Source organism: Ambystoma mexicanum, chromosome 8 (genome assembly GCF_040938575.1).
Source record: "Ambystoma mexicanum isolate Mex_15411 chromosome 8, UKY_AmexF1_1, whole genome shotgun sequence".
Classification (NCBI taxonomy): Eukaryota; Metazoa; Chordata; class Amphibia; order Caudata; family Ambystomatidae; genus Ambystoma; species Ambystoma mexicanum.
Genome location: NC_090929.1, coordinates 1,018,395,601 through 1,018,422,533, shown reverse-complemented (window position 1 = coordinate 1,018,422,533; position 26,933 = coordinate 1,018,395,601). Strand labels below are relative to the sequence as shown.

Below are 26,933 nucleotides of genomic sequence, written 5' to 3'. Positions count from 1 at the left end.
ATCTGGAATCTATTATGGCCGATACCTCATATTCCTCTGGGGAGGATGGCACAAAATCCGGTATCCCTTTCTTACTAATAGAAGGGGTGTCTGGATCCACCGGTCGAAGGAGGGAGGAATGAAAAACCGAGTGTATGCTATGCATACTCTTGGGAAGCAGCAACTTATATGACACGGGGTTAACCCCCCATATAAATCTTGAATAGTCCCAAATACCTTGGAGATAATTTGGATGGATGGAGCCACCGATTTAGGAACTTAGTAGATAGCCATACCCGATCCCCTTCCTTCCAATCGGGACAGGGAGTTAGAGATCGATCCGCCTGTCCCTTGTATCTCCTTCTGGACAAAAGTAAGTTCTGCTGAGCAACCTTGTGGGCTAAGGCTATGTCTGCCAAAGTGGATTCTATGTTAGTGTTAGGGATGGTGGAAGGGGGATTACAAACAGGAAGAATGCCACGAGGATGCATTCCGTAAGTGCAGAAAAAAGGGCTAAGGCCCGTGGCATTTTTATATGCGAATTCTGCTGTCGATAATAAGGCAACCCAGTTGTCCTGCAAGCTATTGGTATAACACCTAAGATATTGCTCAAGGGAGGCATTGAGTCTTTCGGTTTGGCCATTAGTTTGAGGGTGGAAACCAGAGGAGAGTGCCCGCTCGATACCTAACCGCTGACATAAGGCCCCCCAGAAACGGGAAGTAAACTGGCTACCTCGATCGGATATTATTTTATCAGGCAAACCGTGTAACCTAAATATCTCCTTGAGAAATACCTCTGCCATCTCCGATGCGGATGGGACACCTGGAAGCGGAGTGAAGTGAGCCAGTTTCGAGAAAGAATCCACCGTAACCATCAAACAAGAGAACCCTTGGGACGGAGGTAAGTCGACTATGAAGTCTGTCGAAATCTGAGACCAGGGGCGAACAGGTGCCTCTGTTTGCACAAGCAAGCCGTAAGGTTTATGAGTGGGATTTTTACTCTTGGCACAAACCTGACAGGTGCGGCAATACCTCTTAACGTCTTGAGTGAGAGAGGGCCAGAAGAAAGAACGGGATATCAAGTCAAAAGTACCACGTATGCCTCTATGCCCAGAAGTAACGTGGTCATGATCCCATTTCAGGATCCCTTGTTGTAAAGGCTTGGAAGGGATGCATAGCCTCCGGTCAATGAATAAAAGACCCTCAGACCATCTAACCCGTCGTCGCAGGTTGAGGGGCACCCTATTTTCCAGCTCCGGGGTGGTAACAGATCTGACGTCCTGGAGGAAGGAGGCAATAACCCCCACCACCCGATTACGGGGAAACATGTACTCTAATGGCGGAGCCAACCGAGTGGCATGTGAGTCTCGCCTGGACAACGCATCTGCTAGACTGTTTTGGGTGCCAGGAATGTACGTGATGGAGAAATCATAATGGCTGAAAAAATGGGCCCAGCGTGCCTGTCTGGAATTGACACATTCCATGTTCCTGAGCACCTGCAAGTTCTTATGGTCAGTGCGCAGTATAACCGGATGGGCACTTCCTTGGAACAGATGTCTCCATTCTTCACACGCAGTCTTAAGGGCCAACAATTCCTTTTCAATTACTGAGTAATTTCTTTGGCTTGCTGACAGGGTCTTGGAGAGATAGGCCACAGGGTGTTCTTCTCCGTCCTTAGATTGTAAGAGTACGGCTCCCAAAGCACTTGCAGAGGCATCAGCTTCAACTATAAAAGGTCGGGTCTGGTCTGGCTGATGCAGGACAGGAGCAGTACAGAACATCTCTTTTAAACTCTGGAAAGCTTGGTTGGCTTTGTCAGTCCAGACAAAGTTTCTGGCCTCTTTCTTGAGTAAAGCTGTGATAGGTAGAACAATTCGGGAAAATTGTCTGATGAATTTCCTGTAAAAATTAGCCAGACCCAAAAACCGTTGTACATCCTTCTGGGAGGATGCAGCGGGCCATTCCAAGATGGCTGTCACCTTCCTAGGATCCATCGATATGCCTTATTGGGAGAGGATGTAACCTAAGTAAGGAACTGAGGAGGTCTTAAATACACACTTCTCGGGTTTGACCAGGAGGTGTTGAGATTGAAGACGAAGGAGAACAATCTTCAGATGCTGAGCATGTTCTTGGGGAGAAGACGAAAATACCAAGATGTCATCGAGGTAGACAATAGTGTTCACATACAACAGATCAGAAAACAGGCGGTCCATAAACCGTTGAAAAATTGCCGGGGCGTTGACTAACCCGAATGGCATGACCTTGTACTCAAACAAACCAAAAGGAGTTCTGAATGCGGTTTTCCATTCATCCCCTGCTCTTATGCGTAGAAGATGATAGGCACTACGTAGATCTAATTTCGAAAAGATGGTAGCTCCTTGAACGGCCTCCAAAATGTCGGAGATCAGGGGCATAGGATAGCGATCACGAACGGTGACCCTATTAAGGCCCCTATAATCGATACAAGGCCGTAACTCTGATGAATCACGTTTCGGTATGAAAAAAAGAGGGGCTCCAGCTGGGGATCTTGAAGGCTAGATGAGCCCATTGGTTAGATGGGAATCCAGGTAGGTGCGTAGGACCTTCTTTTCTGTGATGGATAACGGAAACATGCGCCCGAAAGGCACTAAGGCATCTGGTACCAACTCTATGGCACAATCCTCCGGACGATGAGGGGGTAATTCCAGAATTGGATTATCACTAAAGACTTCCCGGAAGTCAGCCAAATCAGGGGGTATATTACAAATGTCACATACTTCTTTGCGTTCGGGAGTCAGGATCTGCACAGTCTCTTTAGGTATCCGCGACAAACAACTTTGACTACAGTATTCAGACTCAAAGGCCATAGTGTTCCGGGTCCAATCGATGGCTGGATTGCGTTTCCTAAACCAGGGGATACCCAGGATGATGGGGAAATGGGCTGCCCGGATAAGATCAAACTGTAATTGTTCCATGTGTTGAAGTATAAGTACCTTGAGAAGTTCAGTAGAGTGGGTTATGGGACCTGAAGACAAGGGTGATCCGTTTACACCTTCCACTTTTTGGATGTCTTCCCGCTTCAGCAGGGTGAGCCCTTGTTGGTGCGCCCACTGGGTGTCCATAAAAATTCCTGCAGCACCGCTATCCAAAAGGGCCATGGTATGGAGTACTGAGGTTGGAGTTTCCAGTCGGATAGCCACCACCATGAGACGCGAGTCCATGGTGTCAGGGGGCGAGGATATGGTTACCGTGACATAGGGACTAGGAGTTAGACCTCGGAGACTCGTCCCCATTAGTTCCGAGGTAGATCATTTCCCGGTCTCCTAGGGGGTACATCCGGACAGCTACGAAGCAGGTGAGAATTTGACCCACAATACATACAGAGGCCCAACTCTCTCCGTCTTCTTCTCTCATCTGAAGTCAAGGGCGCTCGGGCCGCCCCTATCTGCATAGGTTCTTCCATTTTACTTCGGGATGGCAATGTAGGCAGGGAGGAGGCACCGGGAGTGTGGGGCACGGGGGGCTTATGCTTCCTTCGTTCTACCCTTCGTTCATTCAGCCGGTAATCAATCTGGAGCACAAGAGACATCAAATCCGATAGGGTGGTAGGTCGGGCTATACGGGCTAGTTCGTCCTTGATCTCCTCCTTGAGACCACGACGAAATATGGTATATTGAGCCCGTTCTGGCCAGCCTGCTTCGGTTGCAAGTCTCTTGAAAGTTGAAATGTACGTGAGTAAATCACTAGAGCCTTGCTGAATGTCTAGGGGTTCTTCGGCTGCTACATGCGTGATTTCGGTCTGCTCAAAGGTTTGCCTAAATCGGTTCAAGAAAGCCCCATAATCGTGGGTGACGGGATCATTGTTTAGGACTTGCGGTGTTGCCCAGGCTAGGGCATTTCCCGTCATGTTGGATACCATAAATCCGACCTTGGTATGATCAGAAGAAAATGTCTGGGGGCGAAATGCGAAATAGATGGAGCATGCTTCCATAACTTCTTTCACCTTCTTGGGGCTCCCGTCAAATTTGCCTGAAGACAAGGACATAGGGGATAGGTCGATCGCACGAGTCTCTCGGGTAGCGATCATCTGTCTTAGAGCGGTGTTGTCAGCTTTAACGTTCAGTAGTTCTACGTTCATAGCCTGAACTGCAGTAACGAGTTCTTGGATCTGTTCGGGGGTGGCCATTGCTACACTTGGGCGTTGCAATCTATCAGGCCCGGTTGGTGATGGCTCCAATACCTGGTCACCCCGCTCCCACTCCTCCTCCTCACCTGATTCCGATTCAGGTCTTGCTCCGAACCTCTTTCGCCACAAAGTTTTTTCTTTGCTGTGCAGATAAGGACGGCCGCGAGAGGAAGCCACCCTGACCCTTTGAAAGGAGGTCCAGGAGGGGCACTCCTTTCGCAGCAGACCGGTCCGGGGAAAAAGCCTTACGGCATAAAAAAACCCCTGTCTTGGTGGATTGTAGAGGAGATCCGGATTTCGTGTGTTCCGATGTAGGAGACCCCTGGTCGTTCCAGCAAAACGTGCACAAGCCGGTGGAAGGTAAGTTGGAGGAATACAAGTAACCAAATACGGAGGAAAATGGGGTAGCAGGCAGAAGGAGAGAGGGGAGCACTAGGACAGAGCAGTAGCAGGGCGGGACAGAGCTGTAGCAGGGCGAAAACAGGGAGGAAATACAAGCAAGAGCACGAGGAATAAACAGCGTGTTAACCCGAAAGCCTAAACGCGAAGGGTTGCAACGCATCGGCTTCCGGGTTGAACGTAAGGAAAAAGGCTTGCGACGGCGTAACCCGAAAGGCTAGACCGTCACAATACGGTGCATGGGAACGTGGCGGCATATTCAATGGCGGCTCATACGCCAACGGGGCCACAACCGCCAGCTCCCACGGTTTGTGACACAAGGATCTACTTCCTGTCCCATTTGCCTACCCCTGCAACTCCCTTCCCACCTCACACAATCTATCCCTAAACCCATCTAGTATTGCCTCCTTTCGATTCATCTTCACACCTTTTACCCCTCCTCGAAAACCTTCCCCTCCTATTCCCACACTGTCCAGCCCTACCCAAACCCACCCACTCCTGCAACATCAGTGAGAGACAAACCAACAACCGAACCCCAAGATCTGTTGCAGCCGCCTTTGCTGATTACCCTACCACCTCACTTCTCCCAAATGTATTAGAAAGCCCTCCCCCATGTCTTAAAGACCATAACTCTTAGCCTTTGCAACAGCATACACTTGACTGGGTAGCCAGACTCTTAAACTTCCTTCCAGGACCTGGGGTCCATTGTTGCTCTTCCATGTACTCCTTCCCAGTACCTTTCAACCGTGGCCCTTCCTTGTCTCTCTCCAACAGTTCTGCCATGACCCTCTTGGTAACATCTGGAGGGACAAGGCAGTACTTCCCTCCTTTCGGTTTGAAAGAGTGAGAAGGGGTATCCCCATTGATACCGGACCCCTTTGACCCTGAACCAAAATGTCAGCTGCCAGCACTGTTTGCATCTCATCAACATGTGCGTAGATAGATCCCGAAAGATTCCAATATTCAAAAACATTGTATTTAATTGCTGTCTCGCTCCTGAACTTAAAAGTGTTAAACTTTTCAGTGCTGTAGTGGAACTGCGCCACCACCTGTGGGATCTTTGCTCTGCCACCGCCTGCTCTGTGCGCTACGTCATTTGTGATTTTCATCACACCTTTGACTGCGAAAACTATGTCCACAAATTCCTGTATTGCTTTTTTCACATCTCGCACAGGTTTGCCCTCTGTCTCTGGGATCCCAAAGAATTTCAGAATGCATCTCCTCTGCATCTCTCTCCTTGCTCTGCATTTCATCTAGCTTGAGAAACATCTAAATTAAGAAACAGCTCCTCCGCCTTCCTCTGCAACTCTGAGAACGTTACATCCATCTGTGTCTCCAATAGGTCTGTCGAAGTTGGGTTTAGTTCCAGTCCTTCTCCTCCTTTTTAAGCAACATATCGGCTCTCTTGTCCAAGATTGATTTTAAGTCACTTTTTTGTAGTTACCCGATTGTCCACCCCCCTTTCAGGTCCACCACCCTTCCAATGCTCTGTGCTCACTCTTTGCTAACCACCATGTTCTTCGTCCGTTGGATCCTGTGGATGGCAGACTTCCAACTCATTCACGGCTCTTTGCTGTTGTATGGACATTGCCGCCCATAATACATCCGGCTTTCCTCTTGGTCAGTCAAAGGGACGCAGCTCAGAGGCTGTGATGTTTTGTCTCCTTGGCTTTGTTACCTCACTGCCGGAGTCTTCTGCAAATGCAATCCCCAGCCAGGGACCGTCTCTGCACAGAAGTTTGCTCTCCTCCCTCTACCCATGCACCACCTCGACGGGTGCACAGAGGACCTCTTGGTTTAGGGGAACTGTGGTGGATAGTTGTTTCTCCCTCTCCTCCAGCTTTCCTTTTTCTTCTACTTATTGTTACTTTCCTCAATTTGTGTAATGTCTCCCTTTATTGCCCCCCCCCTTATATTACTTTGTTTACTAGGGTGTACTTACTTTATAACAGTCCAATCTTGCTTGTCTGTGTACTCCACTCCCCTCAGTCCGAGAAGGCTTTGTGCATATGTCCTTTACTGGGCTTTTCCTTGCTCTGGCATCCGACACCCTCTATCTTCACTGTGGCCTTGCTACAGGGTTCTGAGGTCCCCCTGTGTAAGGTTGGGCGCCCTTTGTTCTCACCTTTGGCACCATTGGCATTGCCACAGTTTCGCCTCCCCTCAGACCCTCACATTCTTGGAATCACCAATGATCCGGGGGAACAGAGAGGGGCAGATCTCACATTCCAGCCTTCCCCTGGTGGCTCCTCAGGATGCCCGTGGCTCAGCTCTCCTTAGCAGAAGGGCCCCCTACTCTGTGGGATGGGCCCTTTGGCCTCACACCCACAGTGGTCTTGGGCACTCTTCTGCTGCCGCCTCTGCAAGGCCAACCTGGATCTTCTAGACTTCACTTCCATGGCCACCTCCGTGTTTGCTCCTCCGCCTCCCCTTGTGGCCCATCCTGGTACGGAGGACCATGCCCACCACTGTGCTCAAAATGTACACACCAGACCACCACCAGCCTGAGCCGTTGGCTTCCATTTTTTAGTCTTCCTGCACCTCACCAGCATCTCTAGGAGTAAACCTCTCTGCCCCTCTCTGTCACGGCGCGGGGGTGAAACCCCTATTGCCCTCTGTCTTTGTTAGTAAATTTGACGATTTGTCCGGAGTTCGTGTCTGTAAACAGTTACTTTTTCAGAATTAATCTAAGCAAGAGGTGATCACTCTAACTGAAAACAAAAAAAACTTGTTAGATAGCACGTTTAGATAGCCCACGGTGCCCTTGGGCCTGAACGCTCTAGAAATGACTTTCAAAATGACATACGACAAATACCAAACTAAATATAACTAATCACTATACCGAATACATTTCATTGGAGTCGCCCAAATAGTTTCCTCACTGTTCCAGACATATTTAAAGGAGAGTGGCATTAGGACTCTCGTGGTATCCAAACCAGTGTGTATCAGGTTTACTGGCTAAAAGATGCCCAAAGCATGCATAATTCACAGCTTTTCCCATTGTATCTATTGGTATTTCTTAGTGAGGTTTTATTATTTATTGCATTCCTGAATATTCATTGAGGAAGTTGCAACATAATGGTGTATAGTTGTCCTTAAGTTTTGATATTTGTTGGGTTGGCTTAAAAAGTGTGATTTTACTATTGTATTGTGACTTTTGTATTGGACCTTCGTCATTCTATTCCTTAATATTGATAATGCTTTATGTAATATTTATTGACATTTGTATTGCATATGCTATGCATTTATCACACGTTTTAATAATTATGCATGCATTAATATTTGGTGTACACTGTTGAACTATAAGATAATATCAATACAGATGATTAAACTTAAAAAAAATAATGAATTGACTCACACCTTGGGCGCCCTCCGCTGGAATAGGGAGACGACTCTCTTTGGGTTCTATGACAAACACTCCCAGATCTCGGGTGCTGTTTAGCTATGTGTGCCATCTGTCTGCGAAGGTGATGGGATGGTAAAGCATACAGGTCTTTCGGAGCTATGGCACCTCCCACCTGATTTGTAACCCCTCCTTCTATTTAAGAAGCTCCCCCTTGATCCCACACAGTAATACTCACCTTAATGAGAGCTATCCTTGCTCAGTAAAATAATACCCTATCCACACCGTCTCCGAGGAGCCAGGATTCCGAAGGCAATGAAAGAGCTTATAAAAAACATAAAGATGAGCTTAGACAGAGAAGGAGGACAACCGTTGGGTCCGCGTCTGTAGCTCAGCAAACGTAGCAGGCATCTTTATACAAGGGCGTTCTCCAGTTTTTTGCCGGAGTGAAGCGAGACAAACTCAAACAGTCCAGGTCTTAATAATGGATTCGTAAAAAAAATCTTATTTTTCTAATAAACATTTAGTTTGCTTATTCAGAAATAAATAGAAAAACTATTTTTACAATATTGGAAACAATTTATATTGTTAAAGTATAAGTATCTTTATAAAATAAAGATTCGTTTTAATGAAAGTGTTTCCGTCGATCTTGTTTTTTGTTTTGTATTTTTCAGCACCTTTGAATCGCAGAAGATCCGAGTGGGAAGTTAGACATAGCCGTAATGTCCGTCTTCAATTTCCATACACGTGAGGCTCTGACAGGTGGGTGTGTTTGGATGCCAAACGAGGCTTGACACTCAATAATGCCTTGGGTCTTCTGGAAGTTTTAGAGCAGATCCTTTTCCGTAAACAGTTTCCTTACGTCATCGAGCGCAACGAATAGGACGGCACAAACAGCGGAGGGGAGCAATGTAATGGGCGGAGCGGTATGTTTGGACACACGCAATAGCCCAAGTGTGACAGGCACCGTGGCGGAAGCGATCGTGGAATGCTATGGAGAAGCCGCCCCTGCAGCAGAGTGTCCCGTGCGGACCCTGGGAACTTCGTGAGCGTCTTGGCAGTGGGGGCTTCGGAAATGTGAGCCTCTACCGGCATCAGGTGGGTAGAGCTTTCATCCAGGAAGTGGCAGAGAGGCACATACCGGGGCTGGGTGTACTTTTTGTTCTTCTTTTTTTTCCTCCAGGTGGATAGGGGATCTTCCACGGTCACGACACACCCCCTCAAAGTTTACTTTGTATCTGTCGAAGTGTCCTGAGGCTGTTTATTGCATGTGTTCTGCCAATGGTTATGCAGAACTCGGGCCACATTAACATTCTCGCTGTCATCTCAATTACATTATCAATGTCCGTTTAGCCTTGTTCCATTCTTTGCAGCACTGTTGCCGCCCAACACACATGAAGGAACCTGTTAAACGTTCTTAATGGGAAGTTCACTTTCAGATTATTTTCCTGAAAAGTTATGAAGGTGCTAATTTTCTGGTGGGTGCACAAACTGCAAGCAGCTCTGTGGCCTCAACGAGTGCGTGCACTGCCCAGCTTTAACAGTATTGTATTTGCTTCTATAGCAATGTTTCGACTTTGTGAACTCCCCTATGCTCTCCTCTTCTAATCAAATATTATTAGTAATTTTTCAGTTGTGTCTGGGTAGAAATGACCGTTTCCCTCAGTTTGTTTTCTTTAAGGTTCGTCTCGATGGTTCAAGGGCACTACCCACGCCGCAGAGAATATCATTGACTGCATTTTCACTTCTGATCAGGTTGTTTATTGCTCTTCTCTGCCGAGAGTATTTTGTTCAGGCCACTCTTAAAGGATAGTTCCGGGACTTTTTTTTTATTGTCCCTACGGTTCGGCCATGTGTTTTTAAGCATAAATCGGTAGATCGTAGAAAACTTTCCTATGGACCTTACCCGACTTTTCGTCCATTAACGCACTCGAAATCAGCCGCCATTTTCTGATAATCCTATCATTTCCCCCCATCGCCCTGGCTCACCTGCTTTTGCGGCACTAAATCAAATCCCCCGCCCCTGAAACAGACTTTATCAAAACATTCATATTCCCCGCCTCTATCCGTGACGTGACTGTGCTGCGTAGGCAAACGCGCCCAGGTGTCTTCTACGCGACTCCACACAGAACCCGGAAACCAACACAGATCAGCTCACAACACAGCGCGCCACAATTCGGAATATGAAACTGTACATTTAAATCAAACCGCAAGATTGTAAATTTGGTAAAGTACATTTATTTGACATCAAATGTTTAGAGAATATTCAGCGATTTGCATTTTTATTTGCTCACGTTCCAAAAAGTTCGTTTTGAGGCACGCGATGTTCCTTTGCTGTACACAGGGTCTTAGATCATCTCACAATACAGCGCCACAATTCGGAATATGAAACTGTGGTTTAAAAGCAAACGGCAAGATTGTACATTTGGCAAAGTACATTTATTGGACATCAAAGGTTTAGAGAATATTCAGCGATTTGCATTTTTCTTTGCTGTCGATCCAAAATAGTTCGTCTTGAGGCAAGCGATGTTCGTGTGCAGTACACAGGGTGTTGGTTTACGATAAAATAAGCTCTTCGGTCGCACTGATAATCGCATGGCTGTTCCAACAACGAGGCACTAGGCCACCACAACGGTCTGTATGTTGCATCTAGCCGTTAGTACCGCGTAAGGGCATACTTGTACTTGGCGATCGTCCCATAAAATGGTCAGGGTGGTAACGTTGTTCACGCGGAGAAGCAACTGGCGGTTGTAAAAGCCATCCGCCGGTGTCTGGTACTCGTGACACAGACAATAATGAAGGATGTACCTGTTTTAAAAACATAAAAAATGAAATTAGTCTCACCATCAGATCTTTATTAAAATTATTCATTTTATATATTAGGTCGGGAAATTATTTCATAGCTAGGACAGTGCAACTATACGTCAAGGGGGGGCTGTAGGATACTGAGAGAGTCCCCCAGTGTAGGGGTTGACAGGGAGGCAGTGCAGGTGGAGAGTGGAAGGGCCCAGGACCGAGGTCGCAGACAGTGGACCAGTTGTAGCAGGGGAGAGGGAGAGAGAAAGCAGAAGCAGAGAGGAAGGTTTTGAGGTGCTTCCGTAAAAGGAGATGGTTCTCCTCAAGGTAGTGCGCGGTACAAAACAATATGCCACACAGAACGAACAAGTACAACCTAACCCGTCTTTAAAGCTACTGTATAGTAATTAAATTGCGGTATAAACTCATCTAAAGAGTTACTTACATTATATTTGCATTTTCCATTGTGTCTGTGCGTAGGGCAGCCCCGAAATACCACTCCTTCTATGCCGACGTTATTTCTTCTAATGAACGAACATTAAATGGCTTTCGTTTCTGAAATTATATTCATTATCGTTTACGTTATTGCACCACACCCCCAAAAAGAAGTCTTTCGGGATGGTCCCGGCCTGTCAAGGTCAAATAACAATAGAACCTTATACTGAGTCGTGGGCCATTCCGGCACCCGAGCAAAAAATCGAAGCAGCTGACCTTCACTTTGAACGAGCACACATTCCTAGTTGGCTACATTCAGTGTAAGGCCATCTCACAGGACTTGAAATTTACACTCCATCTTTGCATTTTGTCTGCGTGCATTTGCAGCCCCAGAGAACCATAAATACGGAGACATACTATATTTTTTGAAAAATGATTTATATTACTGTTTGGTTTAATTTAATGCGCAAATGAACAAGGTTGGATAGACACATTGCATGTACACTGAGCAATCACTTTTATTTACACAATACATAGCTACACATATTCAATGGGCCTGCGACATGAGGAGACTCCAGAGCAAAGTCACAGGTGACACCCGGGTGGTTCGCACAACTGCACGGTGAAGGGAGGGGCAAGGGTGGAGAGACACATTACTGAGCAATCACTTTTATTTACACATTACATAGATACACATATTCAATGGGCCTGCAACATGAGGAGACTCGAGAGAACAGACAATCAAATTACAATCATTTAAACCGTGATGTGTATTTCTCAATGAGCTCTGCTTTAGGTGGACATGGAACAGAGGCAATGTTGGGTGGCAATGCAGTTGTCCCCTGCACAGGTTCGTTCACAACTCCATGTATGTGCCTATCTAGGACATCAACAATAAGTCTCTCAATAAACTCATATTGCATATCCTCAAAAACTGGTTTGATCACCCATTGTTTACTTCTTTTAGTGAAGGCCTTATTGTAGCGAAGCGTCCCTAAAGTTCCGGTCGTCCTACTTTGTTGACGGCCAACATTATGGTTATTTGCCAAGACCGCTAGAAGAGTCCGATTTATCATGCCCTCCATGCCAAAATGCAATCGTTTTGGCCTGTACTTTAGGCACATATTGTGGAACACCTCCAAATCTCCTGTGTGGCAGAATTCCGTGAGTCCCCTCAAATCTCTTGTTATAGTTTTATCAAATACAATCTTTGCAATGGCTTTGTGAGTGGGTGATGAAGGAATCAACCACTTCTTCTTCCGTGCCTCCTCTGTGGACAAATGGCCATGTTCACAATTGTGGAAATGTTGGTTTGTGGTCCAGCGGTGAACGTTGCTACAGTGTAGAATTACTGACCGCCATTTTTCCAGTAGAATTTCCAACGACCCTCCACATGTTTTTGAGCTCCACCAAAGATGGTTGCTGATTGACTTGGACCACTGTGAAATACCTTGCATATCTTTTTTTTTTACCTGCAGCCGACATTTTTTTATTGATTGTTTTTGCAAGATGCCATACGTCAAAATGGTGATTTATATTTTTGTACTCTTCTCTCATTGTCTTGGCAATTGAAACGTGTCTGTCCGTGGCTATCAGGTCGATCACCATTCCCCGCGATTGTAGTTCTTGCAATGATGCTACAAAGCCAACTTTCTCCATGGCCACTGAGGATGTACTTTGTGACACCTGCACGACCACCAAACTCACAATTTTCTTACTTTCCATGTCCTGAAAGTGGTAGGTGCAGTACTTGGCTGAAAATCCTGGGTTGTCGCACTGTCCATCACCGGCTAGCCTGAACCGTTTGCCCGCAAATGTACTATCAATAGACATTTTTTCCATTCTCCAAGCTTCGCTAATGGCTGGAAATAGATAATCGGTTTGGTATTTGTAGAACTGAGTTTTCGCAATGAAATGGATTCCCACAAACTGAAAGAAAGACTCTAACTTTTTAAAACTTGAACCACTAAAAAGTGCAGCCGCTGCACAAAGTAGATTGCCTGCTGGCAGTTGCCCCAGCATGGGTTGTGCAGACCATGAGAAAGGATGATATTTTGTACAGGTGGCATGTATTTTAAGGTTAGTGCCTCGAATTGCACGAGTCACATTAATCAATGGCTCCCCACATACTTCCCCACCAACCGAATGCCCACATTTCATCCGAATAATAATATCAATCAAACAACTATCGAATACAATGAATTTGGCCTCTTTCCTTATACTGTCACTCTGCATCCCAGCTGGTTCGGCCTGTAACGTTGAGGACATGTCACTCACATGAAAGGTAGAATCTCTGATATCGTCTTCCACTATGTTCAGTGATATTGATGGTGTTTCATTGTCGTCCACTTCATTCTCTTCCATTGCAACATCTGTTCCTTCTCCGGCGATGGGTGAATAAAACAATTTCTTCAACTTTCTCGCGGTCTTAGTTTTTGCGGGTGTGGATTCTGTGAATTGATCTCCGACTGCATCCGTACTACCAGGAGGACATTCACTATCAATGGCTGGTAGTGGTATAGCTCCGTTGTCAATCACTTCATATTCTTCCCATTGGCACGATGCATCTCCAGTCTCAAGTCCCTGCCAAAAGGTTTGACAAGCAACATCTCTCGTTCGCTTCACTGTCTGTGTAGATCTAGTTCGTACACCCACTCGCAACTAGAGGACAGATTGGAAAAGGGATGTTCAGTTTAAACACAACTTACAGTATTGAACTATTAACAGTGAAAAACAACATAATATAGTGACCAGGACACTAACCTTCTTTTGCTTTCTTTTCTTTGAAACTTTCTTGCCTCGAACTTCAACATCAGGACGCTGTTGCTCCGACTCGTGTGTGCATGTCTCCACTTCCTCTTGCGCTGCAACGACTATATTTTCATGATAAGCACATCCATCACGCACTGACGCTCCATCGACTCCCTGAAACATAGAACTTTCATTAGTATGTATAATAAAATTGAAATCACAAAATGTACTTGGGGACCAATACCCACGTACATCTCAATAGCAAAACACGAATGAACGCTTTGTGTAGAACATTCAAACGACAATTATTCACGCATTGTTGATCTACTTAGATGGAACTGTCAAGATCCATACCTCGGGCTCCTCATAGACTTCCATTGATGATATTATTGAAGATGATGCTTCAGTAACTCCCTGAAACACAGTAATTGCATTAGTATGGTTTTCTATTTTGTTAAAAAGAACATAAACTTTGTGCAGGCGTCAACGGCTCATCTAAATAGACCTGCACAAATGATCAGTTGTCTAAAATAAATAATGGATATCTAAATATGGTTCGATTTGCTCGATCGTTGGAAGTGTCACCACCCAGAGATCTGCATCAACTACTAGGGGTGATGTTCTTGTAGAAGAAGCTCCGTCATCTCCCTGAAACATAGTACTTGCGTTAATAAAGAAGGAAGTATAGCGGATGTAATCACGTCATATGATTTCGCTTGATCGAACTGTCAGTATCCATACCTCGAAATGCATAAGAACATCAAGGGACGATGTAACTGCGGTGCACACTTCTGCAAGCTGTTGCGCCGACCCGTAACTGCATGCTCCCCCTTCTTCTTGGACTAATGCTCCATCGACTCCCTGAAACATAGGACTTTCATTAGTAATGAACACAATATTGAAAAAAGAAGACACATAGGAGGGCGACGACAGAAGGACATATCAATGGCTAAAAACGAAAGAAACATTGTGTGTAACAATCACGCTAGAAGAATGCAAGATCTGATGATCTCCATCGATGGAACTGTCCGGAAACGTACCTCGAGCATCTGAGTGACATCAACGGTTGTCGTCAATGCGTTGGACTCCTCAGCATCTCCCTGAAAGACAGTTCTTGCATTATTTTGGATAACAATAATTATAACTGAAAACAAAGACTAGAGGACGAGTACAAGGGTGTACCATTAGGTAAAATAATTACACGATAAATTAAAACTATTGATTTACATGCCTAAAACAAGTCAGTGGCAGAATAGCTAAGTAAGATTACCCGATAGGCGCTTGAAGTGGCTGATGACTGCAATAACGACACGGATGGAGATTCTTCCGCCTTCATATTGAGTGGATACATAGATGGGGAAATTATTGTTAGCTAATGCTACACACTACCGCAAGGCCGAGAGCTAAATACGTAAACTTGACTCACCAGTGGAGGGATGTGGACGAATAGAGTGGGAATAGCGGTTGAGAGCAATTTTCGCTTCGCTCGCGGTGTGTTCTTCTTTATTAGCAATGATGTGGAGTACATGTCTGAGCTAAAGTGCCTGCTGCAGATGCGGTATCGATCACCCCTCTTGTCCGCAAAGACTTCTAGGACTCTACTTTCAAGCTCAGACGGTGGATATCCGCAATATCGGACCCATTCTCTTATCTGATCTATTGTTTTAGGGAAAACATGCATTATAGTACCTTCAGATTTATTATGGGTCTTCGAAGGGCAACCGCCAATGGAACAGGCAGGCATTGTGGAAAGTTCTGAAAAGTAAAGATCAACAATTCTCTATGAATACCAATGTGTTAAAAAATTAAATGACACATAAAAGGTTCAAGGCAAGGTTCGTTTTGGTTCTTGGAACTATACACGTTATTCACATGCGGATAAGTATTTGAATAACTTTAAAAAAATAGAAAAATAATTTGACTAAACTCAGAACATGTGACTAGTTCCTTGCATGTACTGTCTTGAACGAAAAGAAAACATGGCTGCAATTTGATGACTACTAGCAAATAGATATAAATTAAAAAATTGGACGCAAAATGATTATGGTACATGGCCTTACCTTGACGAACAAACAGTTAGATGCAGGGATCAGAGTAGTTTCTTGTCGTAGAACAGGGAGCAGTTCACAGGTTGCAAACTGACGAGTTTCCTCGAAGTGGTCACGGAAGTTCACAGAGACGAAGAGCAGATAACCAGCACCTTCACGGGTTGACTAGCAAAGCGCAAAGAAGTTCTCATTAGAAATATGAAGTGGGTTATAAAGAATTCGAAACAGGGGTGTGTTTGTGAATGAATGACGTGTATATGTCGTGGCATTATGCAGTTTGCAGGGGGGCGTCCAGCGTGAGGGGGGATGCTTGGCAGGAGACACGGGGTCTGGAGGTAGACATGGGAACAACAACCCATGCTCTATAGACCACTTTGAAGTGTACATGGTCTTTGGCACCTCTTGGCCTTTATCGCTCCCTGACAGCTCCACTTGCCAGCACAAGTACCCCGGTGCAAACTGCCTTTGATAGGGCGGGGGGTGGATTGGGGCGGTGGTCGTGCAGACAAGACACAGGAAGACTCCTGAATGGAGACGCACTTATGTGGATTGCAGGGGGGCGTCCTGCGTGAGGGGGGATGCTTGGCAGGAGACACGGGGTCTGGAGGTAGACATGGGAACAACAACCCATGCTCTATAGACCACTTTGAAGTGTACATGGTCTTTGGCACCTCTTGGCCTTTATCGCTCCCTGACAGCTCCACTTGCCAGCACAAGTACCCCGGTGCAAACTGCCTTTGATAGGGCGGGGGGGTGGATTGGGGCGGTGGTCGTGCAGACAAGACTCGTTTGCCGCAGGGCCTCACCAAGGAGAGGCCATCTAACTGCATGTAAGAGGCAGGCTGCAGGATCTAGTACATGGAAGGCAGGGGGGTGAGTTTATAAATACCTCACCCTCCCAGGAGAATATATGGGTGCAGTTCACCCTGGAGACCCTGGATGCCTAGGCAGTTAGTCAGCAGCAGGCAGGCCTGTGGTGGCAAGGCGGCACGGGCCAGAGGGGCTCATCTCTGTACCCGGTGCCCAAAAGGATGATTTATTATGATCAACTATATTGATTATTTACCTATAACCATGTTTTGTATCAATAAAATCCAACGGCCTTTTATTGCCAACGCTTGAACAAAGTGGTGTGGTAAGTATTTTTGGGGGAGGAGGCAAGGCCGGGAGGCTTGATGCCAACCCGCAAAATAACATATGTATGTCTGCTGCATATGGGTTCAACGGTTATGTGGATTGAAGGTGGGCGGCCAGCATGAGGGAGGATGCTGGCCGGAGACATGTGGTGTGACAAGACAAGGCACAGGAAGACTATTCAATGGAGACACACTAGATTCATTTAAAAAATCAAAACAACCATTGTTAAAATATATGTTGGGTTTTATTTTAGATCTTAATTTCAATTGAACATAAATAATAAACATTACACAAAGTTCCGGTTGCAGCACATCCAGGGAAAATCCGCGGTATTGTCCACTGTCGCTGGGGAAATGTTGTCTAATGGCAAGTACCGCACAGGCAGGTATTACTCTCCGAACGCGGTGTCCGAGCCTCCCGTGAAGCCACCAAGTGAAGCAACGAAAGGCCACCAGCCTGTACCACCTGTGAAAAAGAAAGATGCAAACTGTATTAAAACAACAAAACTTTCTTATCAATGTCGATTCAGGTAAAAAATGTCATTCTGCTTTGAAAAAAATTCTATCTAGAAAATGCACAATATGGAACCAATTTACATGCGTTCAAATGATATGTAGATGTAATTTTATATGTGGGAGACGACCATGAAATAGTAGTGGCATCACTGACATCACAACCAGAGTATACTTACTCGTTACTCGGATTACGCGGACGAACAGTGCCGTGAAGTTCGTGCATAAGCACCATCATCATCCTCAACACGGTCCGTGAGAGGCAGGCTTCCCTGAACTCTGGCAGCTCGGTGATGCATTGCGGACTTGGCTCGCCTTCCGAAATGTAGGCCAAGCACCCGGAATTTTCACGGCAAAAGCAGTTCTCCTCCTCAGTTGGCATTAGCTCGCACCGATTGCACGTGCACCAGGTGGAGACGCCGTCCATGCGACATGGTCCAGGCTCTTCATCCGTTGACTGGTCCTCCCAACTGCCGTCCGAATCCCCATCGTTTTCGCGTGCTTGCCTTTCCAGTAGTTCTTCCTCGGTGTACTCGGGCTCGTACATATACGGCATTATTGTAGCCATTGTGTGGTAAAGAAAGTAAAATAATTTACAGACATGGTACAGGTGTTCACAAGGCCTAAAAGCGGCGAAGGTAGCTGACCAGAGCACAGAAACGAGTCACAGAATACTCAAAGTAACACAGAGAGAGGAATGGAATCGAAAATCTGCTGCTGTGTGTTGTCAAACGGTGTGTTTATACTTATTGAGGAAAGAGGCGTCCTGCCATTTTCTATGGCGACACTTCATTAGCTGAGGCGCAGCGATTGTTGACACGAAACGTGCTTTGCCGTTGGGAAATGGGCGGTACGCGTCTGCTGATGTCAGGCTCAGGCGCGGGGGATTTGATTTAGTGCCGCAAAAGCAGGTGAGCCAGGGCGATGGGGGGAAATGATAGGATTATCAGAAAATGGCGGCTGATTTCGAGTGCGTTAATGGACGAAAAGTCGGGTAAGGTCCATAGGAAAGTTTTCTACGATCTGCCGATTTATGCTTAAAAACACATGGCCGAACCGTAGGGACAATAAAAAAAAAAGTCCCAGAACTATCCTTTAATATCCCTTTTTTGGCTCTTGGTTAAAAAAAAAAAAAGAAACTTGTCAATTAAAGACTTTTGAATAAAGTGAAATAGTAACTAAAATTGAAGCTTATAATTTACAATTTTATATTTCTTTAGTTTATGAAGAGCCAAAAGCATTTATTTATCAGCTTTCTTTCTCTTGTTATGCAGCCTTCTAATTACATTTTTTCTTGCAGTATACACCTATTAAAATAAACCCAACGCCGTTGGTCCAAAAAAGCCATGTGTTGATGATCCACTGAACTTATAGCAAGACTAATTCAGGAAACGTGAGAAAGGCAGGGTAAAGCACATATCGTTATTAAATAAAGTAGATTCACAAAACATGTTAGACTCTTATTTAATACGAACCTTGTTGTCTAGATAATCTTTTATAAGACTCAAACGGACCCCAGAAGTTCTTCTTTTTTAAATGGTAAAGAAATCTTCCACTGCAATTTATTTAGCTATAGCTCTTCCTTCGGTAGAGAGGTGTGATGTTTGCACTTTCAAAAGAAAGTCTGTCACTTGGGATCAGTTAAAATGGATACCTGATTATGAGGAGATCATTTTGTTGTTTATTTTTATGTACGCAAGCAGTTTTTCACTTTCTCTTCTGCGGTCTCCCTAGGCTCTTGGAATTGGTTGCGGCCGCCTGTATAATCGTGCTTGACTATTGCAGTCAGCTGGCTAAATCCTATGGGAGAAGACCCACATTTACAAAACTGGTTAATTTGGTGAGACTACTAGCAGGCGATTGTTCAGAGGAAATGGTTGTGCTTTATAAAATTGTAAGGCGGGTGGTGTCCTGGTGCCCCAGATTATTACTGGGTTTTGTCAGGAACTTACATTTTGGTGTGTCTGAGAAGCTGCCCACATGCAGTGGTGGTGTGCTTGGACACATCTCGAGTAGTCCTGCTCTTGGTAGTGCAGTGGTCTTGAAACGGCCTTTCTGAAACTTGTCAGCTTTCGTTTGCTGTCGGAGGATTAGACTATTAGCCTGGTTATTTTACATTGTAGCAGATGGGAGTGCAGAAGGATTACATAACAATTACATCCCAGTCTGTCCAATTTTTAATTCATACAATCACCCTCAACAACATTCGCTTTTCTCCTCCGCGAACTCATGACTAGGCCACTCTTGTTACTCATGCTTGATGGTGCCAGAATTTATATTCTTGCACTCGCCTACAGGTATGTCAATGAAGCCACCAAATCTTCTTCTAGGATAACACAAAAACACTCTCGAGCCCCTCCTACACCCAAACATTACCATATATATGCATTTCCTGTTCTCCAATGCCGCCTTGGAAGTGCATTCAAATAATAAAGATATATCGTTCTTTCTGCATTTTAAAACCATGTCCAGCCTTCAAATAGATTTTCCAGGCCCCCAAGCTAATGCAAAACATTCTTCCCTCCCTCCCTTTTCTTCAAAGCATCCAATTCCCTAGTTCCCATCTTCCCCTTTATCATTTCCTCTCTATAGACTAAGGTCTGGCTACCTCTAGTGAGGGCATGATATGCTACCGTGCAGACAAGCTCAGGGGATCTGAGACTACTACGGTCCTTTGGTGCAGTATAAAATCTTATTAACATGGCATTATATAAAGTGTTTGATTCATCTGGATTCTGTCTATGAATTACTATGACCATCTGGTGCATTACACCCTATAAATCGGACCAATCTACAGGCCTTTCTTGACTCTTACTTGATTATTTTTGATGCCTTCATACTGTGTTTTTTGTATTTATTTTTTTAGTCCACTCTGTACAATAGTAACTCGTGGTACTTGCGAAAACACATGGTAAACTGTAAGATTGCTACTGGCCCTCTACCATAGCTTCACATTACCTCTGCGTCCCCCATCTTCTTCACAGTACTTACTTTTGAGCCACAATCTCCATTGACTGGGACCCTTTTCCAATTTAGATTGTTCTGCCCCTCCCAAGGAGGTATAACACCTCTCTTACCCATTTCCTCTCAGTTAATTTCCGTCCTACGGACCGGGACCTTTTATCCTCTCATTGCTTGGCTTGGCCTCCATTGTGGAAGGGCTATGCTGCTGGTATGCCATTCGTGCTGAGTGCCTTCTGCTGCTCCTGCTGCGGTTGTTTGGAACTGGGTGCAGATGTGGCAGGCTAGTTTATTTCAAGGGCCCCCAGTGTTCCTTTTAGTTTGTAGCTGGACTGTGAGGTGTTGGCATCTAATGCTGCTGCTCATTTCTTTGGTGTTTTGTTCCCTGTGCTGACAGTCATTTCCTATGCTGGGAGAAAGTGTTCCTGCAAGCCCAATCATATGGCCCTGGTGTTTAAGGAAGAGTCCTGTTCTTCTGTGCATCCCCTGGTTCAGGGGCAGAAAAGGGAGACCTTGGAAGAGGTGATGTGCCTGTGACAAAAGGGTGCTGAGGATAGACTTGTGTACTCTGAAGGAAGCACAAGGTAATCAGCAAAGGTCCAAGTGGTTGGAGGTGTTGTCCTCGTCTCACACGTCCTCTTGTTCAGATACTTTGCCATCCTGTGGGTCTGAGGAGTTGGTGGAGGACAGCGACTCTAGAGGCAAATATTTGGATTGGTGCACACTGGGAAAGGTGCTTCTACAGATTGCGGATTGTATGTGCTTCCCCTCCCAGGAGGTTCCTGGGTTGGTGGTGCCCCTAAAGTTCATCAGTTTAAGAAATCGCCCAAGTTTGGTTTTCTTCCGATTCCAGATATTGTTTTGTTGGAATGGCAGGACCCTAAGAGGATTTCCATGCCCAGCTTTAGTCCAACTTTATCCCTTGAAAGGGCAGGGTGTCTTTTTCTTTTTCTGGAAGTTGTGGAGATTGATCCCATTTTGGCCAGCTTGGTGGGTCGATCCTCTATGGCTGTGGAGGACATTGCAGTGAGTGATACGGTTGACAAGAAGGCAGGTGCAGCTATTTAAAAAGTCTTATGCTAGGAAGTATCTGGCCCTGAGGACCAATACCTATGCTTCCTGTGCTGCCCAGACTGTGTTGGCAGAGGAGGGGTTGGGTTTAGCGGCTGGGCTCTGCAATTATGGAGGGGGCTGAGTGTGCGCCTATTTTGGAGGACATGCTGCTTCAGGTTAAATTCTTGTCGGACCTTGCCTTTGAGAGGATGCAGCTAGGACTATGGGAGCATCTGTCAGGAGGCACCTACATCCCAGAGACTGGTACTCAAAGGGTTCCTAGAAGGCAATGGCCTTTACATTTCCTTTTGATGGTGCCAAATGGTTTGGGCACTTGCTGAAAGCGAAGGTTCACGAGTTTTTAAGGCAAATAAGCACACAAATATCATCAGGCTTAAGACCAAGCTATCTGATTCCCAGCAGTCTGGGTTTTGCAGGTTTTGTAGGTATGGGTATTACTTCCAATCACAGCAGTGATGTACAAGGAAGGAGAAGGTGTGGTCCTCAAAAAGGACACACGGCGTAAATTAATTTTGCAAAATTGATTAGCCAAAATTGCTATAGTTAAAAAAATTATCAGCAATCCAACGTAATTGATTTGCAATTTTTATATCTGTTTTTGAAATGTATGACAGTTAAGTGCAACGTGACAAGTGCCTAAATAAGGCACAGTTGCGGCTAACAATTAAATGTTTTACAACATCAATTGCAGCCCCTTTTTCACCGTGCAGCACAGGAACCATTCATTTATCATGTGGACACACAAACAACATTTAGGTGGCCTCATGCTTGCATGCTGTTATATGTGCAGGGCCAACAGCTAGCAAATGGCTGGGAATAATATATCTCCCGCCAATCATCGGGCCGGAGAAATATTATCAGTCACTTGATGGCACACAGCCTGCTCTTATAAATAGCCTGCTGGCATATGCCTTCTAAATGTTCTTTGAGCCGTAGGACGGTAGCAAATGACTGCAGTCCGTGGGTGGTGCCATAGCCTTTTATCCCCTTCACTTGAAAGAGGGCTGAACCTCAGAGGGTTCCCCACCAACTGCCCCCATGCTGGCAGTCAGGAATCTTATGACCCAGCAATTCTCCTTGTATTCTGCACTTAAATTCACACTTTGCAGAACACAGGTTACAAGCTACATTTGCTGGAGCCCTCCAGGCTGTCACCTTCCTTGGGCCTCTGTGGTATTTTCATTTCATTTTGTCATTAGTATAGTGCCTTTCACCAACATTATGGTCCCAACGTGCTGTATCTAGTAGTGTTCTTATCAACTCGTTGCCTTTTTAGTCTGGTAGCTCTACAATAGCCCCTTACTGATTTAAAGAAGGATTCATAGCTTTTTGGTGAAAGTTTAGTGTTTTAGCTCCGTGTTGGCTGGCAGTCCCCTGATAATCTGCGACTATTAAACCCCGGCTGTACTTCTTTGTCTTCATTAGAATAACTTTTTCTCAGATCCAGGCAAATGGGCCCCTAAACATCATTTAAAATGGGCCCGCACGAGCCGTGAGACAGCTTCAGCGCTTCAAAGACATTTAGAAGGCCTTATTCCTCCAAGTTGTGTATCAGTACAGGGAAGACTGCCAGCAAATGGCTATCCCGCCAATTGTTAGGTAGGAGAAGAGTATTCCCCGACACTTAATAGCACACAACTCCACACTGATAACACAGCCTGCAGGCAGACCTGCCTAACTTCTGGGATTGTTCCAGAGGCTGCAGGTTTTCATGCTGTTCTCCGGGTCTACAGGGAGGGGCATGAAGCCTCTGGGATTGTCGGGGGGCCTACAATAAAAGTGGCCCGTCTTCCCTCCGCAGTGATCAGAGGATGCCTGTGAGAAAGGGTACACAATGCTGCTCTGTCAGCAAAGCCCACTAGACCCCCCACCAGGGCATTTACAGAATGAACACCTCTAGTTACTAGTCGGTGAACAGAACTGAGTAGGCATTGGCTATTTTGCATCAGAAAGCCCCAATAAAGCTCCAGTTAGGTACCCACGACTGTGTCTTATTTCAGTCAAAACGTATTTAAACTGTCTCATTTTCATTGTGTGTTCTTATTTGAAACATAGAGAGGGGATTGCATTCTTGCTGAATTTAACATTTTGTCCACACTGCATGTAACTAAGCAGGATTTGTTATGTGGCCGTAAGCATTGAGAGTACTAGTGCAAAACCTTAAGGTTATTCTTTTAAACATGTCCTCCCACCCATAAAGAACGTGGTGAGGCGAGGGCAGAGTTTATAGCAATTATAGGTACTGCGAAGTGAGTGCTGCAGAAATCTCAGGGTTTTTGATTTTCAAATGTAGGCAGATCTGCCTGCAGGCATAAGACCTTCTAAATGTTATTTGGAGCACGGCACAGCAACAAATCACTGCAGTCCCGCATCAGACATTTTATTTGGTTTTATGTCTGCAGGCTGTGATTTATCAGTGCTGGGGCTGTATGAGCTCCCCACCAATAACAAAACAGCATGCAGGCCCAAGGCGTTCTAAATGTTATTTGAAGCACTGGATAGCAGCAAATCGCTGCAGTCCAGTGCTTTTAAGAACATCAAGTAGGCTAAATGCCTGCAGGATGTATTCTCTGTGACTGGTGCTGTGTGAGCCCCATACTGATAAAGCAGCCTGATGAGGGTTTCTAAATGTTTGAAGAGCGGGACGGCAGCGAATCGCTACAGTCCCACGCTTCAAAGACAGTAAGGCCTTATGTTTGGAGGCTTTCAGTGCTGGCTCACACAGCTCCCTGCACTAATTACGCAACCTGCAGACATAAACCCCAACAGCTGATTAGATAAGGCGCTGCATAGATAAAATGTGCACGCCAGTACTTACCTGCAGCAGCCACAATGACTGGGCACCCGTGCCGTGACCTGAGCTGCTCATTCCGTGCCCGGACCTCTGTACATGTTTTTCTGGCACGGGATGGCACATGCATTGATACAAAAGAAAACCACTGGTCTGGGTGGGCACAATTTGAAACCTTTTCATGGAAATCACAACTTAAACTTCATTCTTTCTTGCAAATCAATTTTATGATCTGCACATTATGCTACAGGTATAAGCTGCATTATATCATAAAATTCATTTGCAAGGAAGAATGAAGTGTAAGTTGTGATTTCCAGGAAAAGGTTTTAAATTGTGCACATCCAGACCAATGGCTTTAATTTGTCTTCGTTTAAGCTGCTCCCAGGATCGGGTGCTGGCAGCTTCCTAGTAAAGTTAAGTCACCCCGAATATTCCAATGATACTGTTACTTACTAGGTTGGCACCATGTTTCCATAACACAGTACTTTCTTATCTCCTTTATAAATTGATACAATGTTTTAGCCCAGTCGGGAGCCAATGCCTTTGCCTCGCCTGCGCGCTGTCCACACTAAGCACATACCAGGCTAACTGAACCTATAATTCTCGCTCTATAAATCATGTTGCAGTTAGTGCAACATGGTTATTTAAATAAAAAGGTTGTATCGTAACGTTTGATGCAATACCGCTTATTTTCTGTCTTGAGGATGGAAGTCTTGTTGGTCAGCAGATACTCGTGGTAGGGCGTTGCCTCCTTTTTTTTTTTTTTTTTTTCTGTGACGGATGGGAAGTTTGAACGTTCAATATCTGGACAATTGTGTCGGACTAATGGGTTACAAAATTCACTTTCTGGCCCATCGCCCACAATCTGGGTCCCTTCTAATGCTTTGGTTTAATCACGGACCCAGCGTACTCGCACGGAAGGAAAGGATCCAGGGATCAAAGGTGCAGGAGTGTCTCTCGCCTGGAACTTTCTGCAAGCAGACTAACATCTGCATTGGGCCACGCCCCCACCGCCAACTAAACCGGCAACATCTTCCCGCATCGCCTCAGCCCGCAAGACCAAGGGTGCAGAAGTTTGACTCTTGCCAGGAGTTCAACGAGCGCTGGGAGTGTTGGAGCATCAACCCTGTGCAGTTTGGATGCCCTGAGGTGAGGCATGTCCGGTTTTTGCTTCCCGCTATTAATCAGCTGGGTTGTCAGTTGCATACCTCATATGGTCCTGGAGGTTTGAGAGTGGAGATCCTGTTTCCCTAAGGCTTTTTGCCATTGCTGTTCTCCAAATTGTTTGCCTTTCTCAAGCGACCTGGGCGTTGATCACAGGCACCACTGAGAGCAGCCGCAAGCCTTTGTGAGACTTTGAGACACCAAAAGACTCTGAGTTCTTCTTTCAGAGGGGGGACACGGATGCGAGGAATGGGAGACTGACTAAGGCGGCCCATTTAGCCATCGGGCGTGCCAACTCTGGGTCCCTATTGTGCAGTAGGGACCCCAGCAGGCCCATAGGACTGGGGGTTTCCCAAACAGCACTTTAAGATGAGTAGCAGCACCCTTGAGATGGATGGGGATGCAAATTAATACTCTCGCATCAAATCAATAATGACAACTCAATAGTTTGGCAAAGGGAGTCCGTTTTAATGACCAGTACAAAAAACGGGGAGTTCATGAATATCAGCAATGACTCGATCTTCCTTCTCGCTTCAACTCCAATTAATTTCAGAAAAAACATGGTATTTATACCAAAAACCCGTCATCATTGACGTGCAGCTCTCAAAACGTAGCACGCAACTTAATTGGTTCTAGGAAGGTAACTTTAATATAGGTACTACATTTGTAAATGGTAACAGGGAGAGGGAATTGGATCAACAATGTCCGGCGGGGCAACTAGGCCCTCCCTTCAAAATGGCTACTGTAAACGTCACTAAAAGTACGACGTCTCATTGGTTCTACTAACTATAGGACCCTAAATTACATGGTCCACTATGATTGGGTTGGCATCAAACCCACCCCTACTTTTCCACTTGCTTAGCAGCGTGCAGAATAGCTGGCCAGGTGCAGGGATTTCATCTGCACCCCCAGCTTCCCTCCAATTATTGTTACAATCAATCATCACCTCAGTGGTCATGTGTCAATTATTTCTTTGTGGTTGGCCTCAAGTCTGCTTCTTAGTCTGGGAAAGTTAAGGCGTCTGTGCATGGCAAAGGTTCATGCGTAGGTGTCTGGTCACGTGATTCCGATACTGTGAAATCGTCTTATTCTTCATGCAATTTCGTATATTTGATTTAATTCTGCTAGTCGTCTGCCATCTGTGGCTTATCTTGACCTTTCTGCACAGGATACTCTATTCTTCATCTAATTAATTGTATGCACTGTTGGTCTATTTCAGCCGATACAACCTTGGCTTCTTGGCATGATTACCTTTTGTCTGAGTTTCTCTCCGTCTTAAATTCTCGATTTGCCAGCTGCAAAGCTCTCCTCTTGAGACCTTTAGTAACCTTTGGTTGATTTTGCTCTTGTGCATAGTGGAAGTATACTTGTATAAAGT

At 45.5% G+C, this 26,933-nt stretch overlaps 1 protein-coding gene and 1 long non-coding RNA gene across 2 annotated transcripts in view; one reads left to right on the top strand and one right to left on the bottom strand.

The window, feature by feature from the left end:
* LOC138472666 (uncharacterized) overlaps positions 1 to 8,222 on the bottom strand; it is a 458,156-nt gene extending 449,934 nt beyond the window's left edge. The window contains exon 1 of the long non-coding RNA XR_011268654.1: positions 8,125 to 8,222. This is a non-coding gene — a long non-coding RNA (uncharacterized lncRNA). The remainder of the gene's footprint in view (positions 1 to 8,124) is intronic.
* A 510-nt stretch (positions 8,223 to 8,732) lies between these two features.
* The window catches only part of LOC138472665 (inhibitor of nuclear factor kappa-B kinase subunit alpha-like), a 1,781,717-nt gene continuing 1,763,516 nt past the window's right edge, over positions 8,733 to 26,933 (top strand). Inside the window, exon 1 of the mRNA XM_069610956.1 lies at positions 8,733 to 8,984. Coding sequence (XP_069467057.1) covers positions 8,880 to 8,984 — 105 coding nt within the window. The 5' untranslated portion in view covers positions 8,733 to 8,879. The remainder of the gene's footprint in view (positions 8,985 to 26,933) is intronic.